General features: G+C 31.8%; 1 protein-coding gene across 6 annotated transcripts in view; it reads left to right on the plus strand.

The window, feature by feature from the left end:
- The window catches only part of Nelf-E (negative elongation factor E), a 29,992-nt gene extending 18,303 nt beyond the window's left edge, over positions 1–11,689 (plus strand). For 2 of the 6 annotated variants that reach the window (XR_013014696.1, XR_013014695.1), the window contains exons 5-10: positions 2,140–2,289; positions 5,493–5,737; positions 6,032–6,086; positions 6,745–6,853; positions 8,982–9,103; positions 9,388–11,689. Coding sequence is in view for 4 of the 6 variants with exons in the window: in XM_076457828.1 (XP_076313943.1) it covers positions 2,140–2,289; positions 5,493–5,737; positions 6,032–6,086; positions 6,745–6,853; positions 8,860–8,916; positions 9,388–9,461 (690 nt within the window). In the remaining 2 variants the exon portion in view is untranslated. Of the gene's footprint in view, positions 1–2,139; positions 2,290–5,492; positions 5,738–6,031; positions 6,087–6,744; positions 6,854–8,859; positions 8,917–8,981; positions 9,104–9,387 lie in introns of all 6 variants that reach the window. The other 4 variants (XM_076457828.1, XM_076457820.1, XM_076457842.1 and 1 more) reach the window with 2 other exon arrangements.

Below are 11,689 nucleotides of genomic sequence, written 5' to 3' on the forward strand. Positions count from 1 at the left end.
TGACTGCCAGTTTGCTTATCTTCTTGGTGTGACTGCCAGTTTGCTTATCTTCTTGGTATGACTGCCAGTTTGCTTATCTTCTTGGTGTGACTGCCAGTTTGCTTATCTTCTTGGTGTGACTCCCAGTTTGCTTATCTTCTTGGTGTGACTCCCAGTTTGCTTATCTTCTTGGTATGACTGCCAGTTTGCTTATCTTCTTGGTGTGACTGCCAGTTTGCTTATCTTCTTGGTGTGACTCCCAGTTTGCTTATCTTCTTGGTGTGACTGCCAGTTTGCTTATCTTCTTGGTGTGACTGCCAGTTTGCTTATCTTCTTGGTGTGACTGCCAGTTTGCTTATCTTCTTGGTGTGACTGCCAGTGTGCTTATCTTCTTGGTGTGACTGCCAGTGTGCTTATCTTCTTGGTATGACTGCCAGTTTGCTTATCTTCTTGGTGTGACTGCCAGTTTGCTTATCTTCTTGGTGTGACTGCCAGTTTGCTTATCTTCTTGGTGTGACTGCCAGTGTGCTTATCTTCTTGGTGTGACTGCCAGTTTGCTTATCTTCTTGGTGTGACTCCCAGTTTGCTTATCTTCTTGGTGTGACTCCCAGTTTGCTTATCTTCTTGGTGTGACTCCCAGTTTGCTTATCTTCTTGGTATGACTGCCAGTTTGCTTATCTTCTTGGTGTGACTGCCAATTTGCTTATCTTCTTGGTGTGACTGCCAATTTGCTTATCTTCTTGGTGTGACTGCCAGTTTGCTTATCTTCTTGGTGTGACTGCCAGTTTGCTTATCTTCTTGGTGTGACTGCCAGTTTGCTTATCTTCTTGGTGTGACTCCCAGTTTGCTTATCTTCTTGGTGTGACTCCCAGTTTGCTTATCTTCTTGGTGTGATAAAGCATTTTTTATTGTATGCCAGTGAAACTGCATGTGGTGTATTTCAAAACAAAACAAAGATAACATGTACAGTTTTATGAGACAAAAATGTGTAGAAAAGTTTTAGAAATACATAGGAAGACATAAACATCGGTAATTGTAACCTGCAACAAATTTAAACATTTTCAATCCTTTTTCAAAAGAAATCTTCAAATTTTCAAAAATCTAAATGTATACAAGTATCATGCATGAAAATATTTTTTTTTTTAGAATGTACTTAATTTATAGGAAGTTAATCTGAAGTTTCAAACTATTTTATTCAGTAGTTATTTTTTGAAATGCACTAAGACAAACCACATAACAGGTGTGTCGAACTGATACACCTAGTTCTCAATATATAAAGTCATTGTGAATTGTAACTTAAAATATAATGGTTATGCTGACTTCTTTGTTTTCAAACTTCTTATCAGCAACAACTTTAAGTTAAGCATGGTTTGTTATATATTTTCATGTAGTCTCTAAAATAATGTATATCTATGTGCTCTTCCTTTTAAATAAAGAAAATTTATGAAAACACTAAGCACTATACTACTCTGAAAAAAAATGGTATTTAGAACTTAATTACCTACACCAACATGTTATATTTTCTAAACTTATTTGGCATATAGGCATCTTGCAAGTCATATACTTTGATAGGAGTAAGCTGAAAAGAATAAATGTGTTAATTGAAGGACAGTACCAATCCATTGAATGCTTTCAGCAGGAAAATGTTGGGACAACTCACCCATTTCCTAAGAAATATTTCAATATTTCCACAAACCAAAAATACACTTCTTAAAAAGCTGTTTTTATCCACACATTAATGCCACTATGCTGGAATCTTTGAAGTCATGCACACCGTGTGTGTTTGTGCGTGCGTGCACTTCACATGAGGATCTTATTGAGTAATGTCGTACTGCTGCAGTTGTTAAATATGTACGTGTTACTGAGTGATATGTTTTTCTCTGAATTTCTTTCATTGAAAATGCTTTTTTTCTTTTTTTCAAAATGAATAAAATGCTAAAACAGACAATAATCAAAGTTTTGATGAAACAAAAACTCCTTTGAACTAAGAGCTTCTTGAGTTGCTTGGGATCTTAAGCAACTGCTAAGTCTGGTCTTAACTTACTCCACTGTTGATGTAATGCATGTATATACTACATTAATTGTTAAAATGTTTTGTGTTTATCAAGTTTCAGGTTGAATTTCCTTTGCCATGTTTATCAGTGTGAATTATTTTTGTAGGCCATACAAGCTATTAAAGTAGAAAACAAGGAAAGACAAGGTTTTAAACGTTCTAAAGCATCTGAAAGGAAAAGGAGCACATCAATACATTATCAATCATTTGGTTCAAGTTCTGGCTTAGAGGAAGAAAACACTGATAGGATGAAAGGCGTATGTTGTTTTTCTGTATCTCATTGTTCCATTGTTGTGAAACCTGTTTTAGATCATTTTCTACCTGTGAGTTTAGTAGGTACAACTTTATAGGTGTCATGCTCAAATGGAACTGTATGTGCCCTTAGTTCATGTCTAAGATATTTTTTGTTTTGTGTTTTCTTCCTTTAAACTTTTATTTTTCATTATTATATTTTTCAACACATTTTTTAATAGTCATATTCTCATTGACAATATGAAGAAACAATTGCATAAGAGAGAAGTTATTTCAATTTATTGCCATTTTGTATAATAACAATTTCTTTGCAAGAGACTTTATTATTTAGACTTTATAAATATGTGAAAACCAATTTTAATATGTGAATTATTATATGGGGTCATTCCATGTCAAATTATTCAGGGGGTTGCAGGTGACCCACACAGAATGCCTTGAAAAAATTCACATGTGCTCATCTACCCATATAATGAAAAATTGCCAAAGATTAGATCAATATCTCTAATAATTTCTGATTTACAGCCCTGTAAAATTTAATTAATATTTGTTTATTTTTGGCAAATTCATTTTCAAGCAACTTTGGCTGCTTAAAGCTGCAAGAGTAATGGTGGTAGAAGGCTGAGATTTGCTACACTGACTTAATTAATCTCACAGAGTTCAAAAATGGTCTCAAACCAAGTGTATCTCTCTTAGGATTTGCATAGTGAGGCAGTAAAATCACCTGAAAACCCAAAATCTTAAAAAACATGTTTATGTAATAAGCCATAGCTCTCAGACTTAATATGATACAAAGCTGAATTTTGTTTTCTAATTTTCTATAACATATCACTTGATAAATCAGCAATTGTTGTAATTAAAAGTCTGTTAGTTCTCCTGTAAAAAAATGTAGTTGCATGCAACATTTTATGATTTAGCTAAAAATAGCCCTACTTCAGGCCACAGTTTGACCATGTCACCAGTTATTCAGCCTTTTCAGATTTTTACCATATATTCTTACATCTCTGAATGTGATCTACAAATAAATCAGGATGGTGTTCAATTTACTTTTTGAGTTATAATTTTGTAAAGTTTATCCTCTGACCATACGTTTTTTATTGAAAAAAACAATTGAGTTCAGGTGTGTTACTGTGTGCAAATATATCCATACAATTTTGAAAAATACCTGTCAGAATATTATGAATCCCACTATAATATTCTAACCAACCTTTCACAATGTTAAATAATGAAGTTGTAAAGAACAAGAAAGAATTAATTCATTTCTGAACAAGTTTATTGACATTACTAGTTAGATCACATGGCAATGTAAATATATTGTGTATACATTACAGTTATGCAGATATGGCTGAGTTTAAGATTTACCTTTGTATAATAAATACAAAGGTAAATCTGACAGAAAAAGCACAGTGCTACAACAGGATAACTGAGAAATATTATAGTCGCACCAAACTGCAATAATCGTGACAATGAAATGTTTCAAAAACTGCTTTGGTGATAAATTAGCCTTAACAACATCAAATAAACATTGCTTTGTTCAGACAGCTTGAATAAATATCTGAAATTTGAGTTTGATTATGTTGAGATCACTTTGACTTAGAACACAGTGACGAGCACTACTGCCTTGCATGGTAGGTGCACTTATCAGATAAAGAATATGTTGGAAAGGAATCCAGCTTCCATCTCTACGTGACCTCGCAGACCACGAGAACAGTTCGTTTCTTGATTTCTTCATAAATGACACCAACACATCGGAATGTTCATCTGATCTATCTTTTATGTTTCCCACATACCATTCATGATCATATATGCATACCACATACTTCCCTGGCTGATAATTGTCATTGCTATCATTAGACCCTATTTGAGCTGCTGTAGCATCACTTTCACTGTTACTACCAACAGTTACAACTGTGTACACATCATCATCTGATAACCTTCTCGTATACCATTTGTTGGTAGAGTGGGGAATAAAGCTATAATGCGACCTGCCACAGTTTTGCATTTTTAATAGCGCTCAAATGGATCAAACTTTACACAATTCTGCAGGACTGATTCCTGATTGAAAGAAAGAACTGAATGCCCTGAATGTGGTCCTTTGCCCAATGGTACATATCAGACACTTAAAATCTGATAATTTATTATTTTACACAACCTTGAATTTTTTGAAGATCATGTTCGGAGATGTAAGAATATATGAAATATAGAATATTTCAGTGGGACTCATAAGTTATTTCACAATTGTATGGATATATTTGCACGCAGTAGCACACCTGAATTGAAGTTGTTGTTTTTTAAGTAAACAACATATGGTCAGAGGATATTTTAAACAATTATAACTCAAAAAATAATTTGAACACCATCCTGATTTTTTTTGTAGATCACATTCAGAGACGTAAGAATGTATAGTAAATATCTGAAAAGGCTGAATAACTGGTGACATGGTCAAACTGTGGCCTGAAATGGAGCCATTTTTAGCTAACTCATAAAAAGTTGCATGCAACTACATTTTTTTTTTTACACGAGAACTAATAGACTTTTAATTACAACAATTGCTGATTTATCAACTGATATGTTATAGGAAGTTTGAAAACAAAATTCAGCTTTGTATCATAGTAAGTCTTAGAGCTATGGCTTCTTAAGTAAACCAATGTTTTTTGTGATTTTGGGTTTTCAGGTGATTTTACAGCCTCACTATTCAAATCCTAAGAGAAATAAACTTGGTTTGAGACCATTTTTGAATTTTATGAGATTAATTCAGTCAGTGTAGCAAATTTCAGCCTTCTATCACCATTACTCTTGCAGCTTTAAGCAGCCAAAGTTGGTTGAAAGTAAATTCACCAAAAATAAAAAAAAAAATTAAATTTTACAGGGCTGTAAATCAGAAACTATTAGAGATATTGATCTAATGAAGTGAAGCACATGTGAAGTTTTTCAAGGCATTCTGAGGTGGTCATCTGGAAAATTTTCCAAAATTTGGATGATTTGACATGGAATGACCCTATGATATCCTAATCTTCATAGTTTGTAAAATAGTGTTATAGCTTTCTGTTGCTGTTGGTGATTTCAATTAAAATATATATATATATATATATATATATATATACACACACACATTTCATTTACACACATGTTTGGCAAATGTTCAGAAAAGGACTCCTTATAAATAGATAATTAATTAATTGCTGGAGTGGAATGCATCTTTCTTTTAAAGGTGAGCAATAACTCTCGTCCTGCTATGAAAAGTCTGTTTGAAAGCTTTGTTAGTTCTCGAGAAATAGAAGAGCATGAGAACAAAGAGGAGAGAGATCACGAGCGAGATAGAGATGGACGAAATGAGCGTCCTAGACAAGGAAATACAATTTATGTGAATGGCTTTAATGTAACTGAAGAAATACTACGTAATGGATTTGCTCCTTTTGGAAATATCATGAATATATCTATGGAACTGGACAAAAAGTAAGTTTGGTAATAAATATCAAATGTTAAACACCTGTATTATAAGAGATAATTTATATTTGAAAATATAACTTTGTTTTTTATATACCTTTAGGCATTTTTTGCTAGAAATTCTGTCAAGTTTTTGTTCATTTTAATTTTACTTCGTTATATTCCATGGAATAAAATTTAATTTTCAACATTCACTCATCAATATTTTACAAATTTTGATCATTTATATATTATGGTCACTCAGATATTTATATATAAATTCAAATAAGCCAGTTGTAAATATGCAGTATTCTGTTTTTACAGTTGTGGGTTTGTGACATTTGAAAAAATGGAGTCAGCAGATAAAGCTATAAATGAGGTGAGTAGCCATATGTTTTAGTAAAAGAACAAAATATTTTTTTAAAGATCCTACTTGTAATGATTCCAATCACATTCCAAAAATATTACTCATGAAAAAATGTCTTATGTTACTTACTGTTGTATCTAAATTATGCAAAATTTTTGGCAGCTTTTTCCATTCTTGTTTTTCTAATGTGAATTGCCTCAGTAAGTATGCAGTATATACATGTACGTATGCATGCAAATCTTTTCTTTCCCTTTTAGAGTACAAACTGCTATTAATATAGGGTCTATCTTTAAGGTTATATTCTTAACCTAAATCTCCAAGCCAAAACTGTTAGTAGTGAGAATACCTAAGCTGCTATTAAGTGCACTCTATAATCAGTATGCTTTTTAGGTTTCTAGGATATTTACTTTTGATAAATTATGTACCTTTAGTCAAATTGTTATGTAAAATTAGTTTCTTTGTATTATAAGTTACTCTTTGACTATGACCTGTATGGTTTAGTTACTTTTTTTCCAGATTATCCATGTTATTTTTATCATTTTAAATGTGTTCTTGTATAGTTTATGCCTCACACTGTTGTTATATTTTCACAGGTAATCATGTTTTACATTAGTTTTAAGTTATAAAAAATATATTGTCAACACATAATATGTAATCTATTTTTATGTAGATGAATGGGAAAATGGTGTCTGGAGTTAAGTTGCGTGTTTCATTGGCAAGAAGACAACCACCTGTTCCAGTTTCCTGCGATGGCTCATCAGCTTCATGGACAACATTGGGTGAGACATGGTTCTCTGTCTGTGGTGATAGTAAAGAAGGGTGATGTCAGTTCTTGAAAAAAATTGATAGATTTTCTCTGAGAAATAAAGTAATATTTGTCTTTTTAAACTGTTTTTCTCCCTTGTTACTCAGCAATGCATTTGGATTTAATCCTTATTGTGCTGCTTTATCCTTTAACAACAAACTAATCTTTCTTAAAAAGTGTATTTGAAGAATTCGAAAGGCGTTTTCTTTTCTTTTTTTCTTTTTTTTACCCTTAAATCATTCCTAAATAGAATAATTCACTATAAACTGAAAAACTAACTACATCAGTTGTTGTGTCCTGGAGCAAGCTGTTACTGTTATGCCCACTTGAATTTTTTGCTTACCAGTATATTATAAATTAATCCCAGTTGCTCTTGTATGACTTCCCGTTACAACTGTGTTTGAGCATTTTATCTGCAAATATAGCCTCTTTTGCAAAGCTTTTGTGAACAAATTTATGAAAATATAAATTAAATATTTCATAGTTAACTGTACAATGACAATTTTTTTATGTTCTCTGTTTTTCATTTCTTTGGAATGTCAATTTTTTTTATTTATTTTTTTTTGACAAATTGTTCATAGGATAGGGTAGATGCATGCAATAATTCAATCGTACCTAACTTATATTACAAAGTAAACATTTCTAAAGAATAATCCCATTCATAATTGTTACATACCAGTGTTTAACTCCACCCACTTCTTGCTTTAACAGACTTGTATCTGAAGTGGGTTATGACAATGTGCTCTGTCCCCTAACACCACTTTTTATAATTTTTTTATTGTGCGAAAACATTTTTGTCAGGCAGTTGAGCACATTGTTAGTTGCATATATGTACATAAATGGTGACTTATGACCTGAATTAGAGTATGAGAATATTGTTAAGAAACTTACTTTTTAATAGTATATCTGGTAAGTTAACTATATGGGTGTGTTGGGCAAAGGATTCTTCTACAGTAGATGTTTATGATTAAAAAAAAACACAGCACATATTACACTTGTTTTCCAAGTAATATTTATATTCAAAACAAGTTAAACAAATAAACAAAAATTCCTTACGTTATGGAGGTCATAGTTATATCTTAAACACTATATAGTTTTCTTACTATTGTCAAAAGTCCCTTAGGCTTATTCATTTGCTTTAGAACTCAGTTAACAAGCCAAACTATTCTTCTTTATTACTATCACCAAACTATCTGTGTATAGCTCACTAACATCGTTATTAGGTTACCATGATTATATTCTTTATTTTCGTATTTCCAAGAATCATCTGTCTTTTGTTAGAGTCCACTTTAGAATACTCTTCAATGAGACAATTACTCTCCTTATCTCTGATGAAGTTGTTAATCTCATTCTAATATTTCAACCATTAGGCCTTTCACTCCCACGATGATTAACTTTGTGTCTGAACTTCTTGTGACTCTATTCTCTTTTGCTCTTTTTTTTTATCTGCTTGCTGCTATCTATATTCCCAACATCAGTGGTTTGCATGTGATGTCTGATAGCCTTGACGTCAATAAATTATAAACACAGTGTAAAAGTATCTAGAAGTTACATCACCAATCTTGCCATTACTATTACCTTTAAAATAATTGCTTTTAACTCTGTTGGTATGCAAAAATCTGAACATTCATGTAATATTCACTCTCAAAATACCTATACTAAACAGTCTTTTACATCTGATGATTATTATTAATATTAGGATGATGTGCAAAATAAATAAATATCCAGAAAACATTAACATTTCCTGGTCATTGTACTGGTGAGTCATCCCTGCCACCCATGCCAGTTTCTTATGTGAAGTATTTTTTTTATGATTGCTTCTACTTGTTATTCTAGATACATAGTTTTTAAAGCAAGAAATAGGTGATCAAATAAGTAATTTGTGATATCTTTTCATAAAGTAGTTGTGTATGAAAAGACTTAAGTTTATAGTTATTGTTGTTCATTGAGAAATAATAATTTTTTCTTGAGTTGTTGTAGATTATGATAAGGCTTTCATGTCAAACTGCCCAAAGCATGAAATCGCCAGTTGTAAATGTAAGTTAATCACTTTTAAGTTTTACTTTAGTTTATTTTTTTTAATAAATTATACGTTTTTTTAGGGTATGCTGCTAGGTCAAAGGTCTGACTGGGGTATGCATCATAATAAAAAGACTTGAAACAACTAACTTGCAGCATCTGGCTTTTAGTGTGTAATAATTATACACTAGGTTTTGTTAATCTTGTAAGCTACATTTTTATTCCTGTTATTAGTTATTATACAATTTCCTTTATTAATAAAGAAATATGTTTATAATAAATCAAAAATTGTACAATAATTTGCATCTCAAATCAATATTCATCTTTATAGTAATTGATATTATCCAGAAAAATAAAGTTGTAAGGAAACATGAATTCTTCTAAACATTGAATAATAAGAGTAATTTAACATTGAAAAATATCAAGGTTCTACTGTACTTATTATCACTGTCCTGTTGTTTAACGTTATACATTTTTCCTTTCCTTTAGCTGCCAGTTTCTCTCAGAAGGGGAGTCATCAAGACAAACGTGAACTTGTGACATATGATGATGATATATTTTGAAGGAATTCATTTGTATTTTATCATCATTAACATTATAGTATATGATTTAGTTTCTGTGTTTGATTCTTTTTGCATTGCTTATTAAATATGTTTTGGTTTAAAACTCTATAGTATATTCTTCCCCTCTCTTTGTTTATAATACCTAAGTTACAACTCGCCTCTAATAAAGTTAATAGTGCACAAACACAAATTTTATTGTACCTTACAAAATGTATTTCTAATCTATTTGCACAATCTGTAAGAGAAGTTCTGCAGTGTAATATTTCTCTCTTTCTCATTGTCTTTTAATATTTAAATCAGAACTCGTCTGGTTAAAGTTAATAGTGCAATAACACATTTTGTTATGTTTTAGGAGAAGGACTTTTGATGTTTGTGCTCAGGACACAAGAGAAGTTAATATTTGATATATTTCAATGCAGATTAGGATGTTTTATTTGTCATTAACGTCAACAAATAGGGAATGTAACTCACTGTTTAAATTATTGTAAAATTGGATATGAGTACATAGATGTGCTCAAATAAGTAAATGTTAAATCATATAGTACTTGCACCTTGGCAACAAAGAGTGCAAACTCTATTTTTTTCTTTTACAGACTTACTCCTTCCCTTGAACTAGCATGTTTTATAAAAAGCATGGGACTGTTTTTGTTCTTATCTCTCCATATACACTACTGTGCAAAAGTGTTAGGATAAGAGAATATTTTGTCATTCTTTCCATTTTATGGGGCTAATTCTTCTTGAATGATCCAAGGTGAGAATACTTGTCATTCACCAGAATTTCCATATACTTGTGCCAAGTGCTTGTCATGAGGGTTCTGCTTGAATGAGCATACTAATCAAATTTAGGATCTGAAATAAATATAATAGTGCCCCATGCAGAGTCATAACTATACAGATAGAAGCTAGAATGTGATACCAGAAAATGCTAGAAATCAATTTAATAGCATTTCACAAAAAAAAACTTCATAAAAACAATGTTAAACACTATATATTTAATTTTTTTGTTATGCCACAACCAAAACCAGCATAGAGAATTGCCAGTAGAGCAGCGAATTGACAAAAAAGTTTTACATTATGCTGGTTGGACTCTTCAACAAATTGCTGCGTACTTGAGATGCTTCCCAAACACTGTAAAGTACACCCTGGATTGTGGGACTGAAAGAGGCAGAACATTTAAACTCAGTGATACTAATGTTAAGTATCTTTGTTTATTTAGCCTTTGGGACAGAAGGAAGACTATCACTGATTTTAAGCATGAGATAAGCAATCATGTACCAAATGACAGAAAAGTGTCCAGATCTACAGTATCAAGAAGACTCGGTAAGAATGGCATATTTGGTCAGGTAGCAGTTAAAAAACTTTACTTCAGTTTGTAACTATTTTCAAGAGACTGAAATTTGCTAAAACATACAAAACCTGGACTGTTTGTGATTGGAAAAGTATGTTACGGACAGATGAGTTCAAGTTTGAAATATCTGGTTCAAAGCATAGGTTGTATGTTTGTTGGAAGAAAGGTGAAAGAAGCTTAAGTCAATGCACAGCACCTACCATAAAGCGTGGAGAAAGCAATGTGGTGATTTAGGTGATTTTTTTCTGCTGCAGAAGCAGAAGATATTTGCTAACTAGATGGAATAATAAACAAGTGCAAGTACATTAGATACTGATCAGTCATGGTATACCCAGTGGTTCACATATTATTGGTGAAGGATTCTACTAACAATAAGATAATGACTGCAAACACTTATCAAACCTATACAGAAATTACTTTGCTAAGAAAGAAACTGCAGGAATTATCCAAATGATGCAGTGGCTCCCAGTCTTAACCCATTTGGGCAGATCTGGAATTTGACAGATCAAGAACTTGACAAATCAAAAGTTACTTCTAAAGCGACTTTATAGGAGTGTATTAAAGACACTTGGAATAAAATCCCAAAGGATACTTTGATTAAATATGTTGCAAGAATTCCTGAAAGACTGTTTGCAGTTATTAAAGGGGAACACACATAATATTAACTTGTTGAACTAAACTTTCACCGAGTTTCTGCTGTACTAAATATGTAAATTAATAAAATTTTCATGTTTTATCTGTGATTTACTTTCCATTGTCATTTGAAAGTAGCCTGAAATCTAGTTTTCGACTTTGTTCTAACACTTTTGTATAGTTCTGTAGTTTTTTAATGCAAATGTGATGACCTGTTTAGAATAAAATATTCTTGTACATCCTACAA

This window comes from Tachypleus tridentatus, chromosome 1, assembly GCF_004210375.1.
Source record: "Tachypleus tridentatus isolate NWPU-2018 chromosome 1, ASM421037v1, whole genome shotgun sequence".
Lineage (NCBI taxonomy): Eukaryota > Metazoa > Arthropoda > Merostomata > Xiphosura > Limulidae > Tachypleus > Tachypleus tridentatus.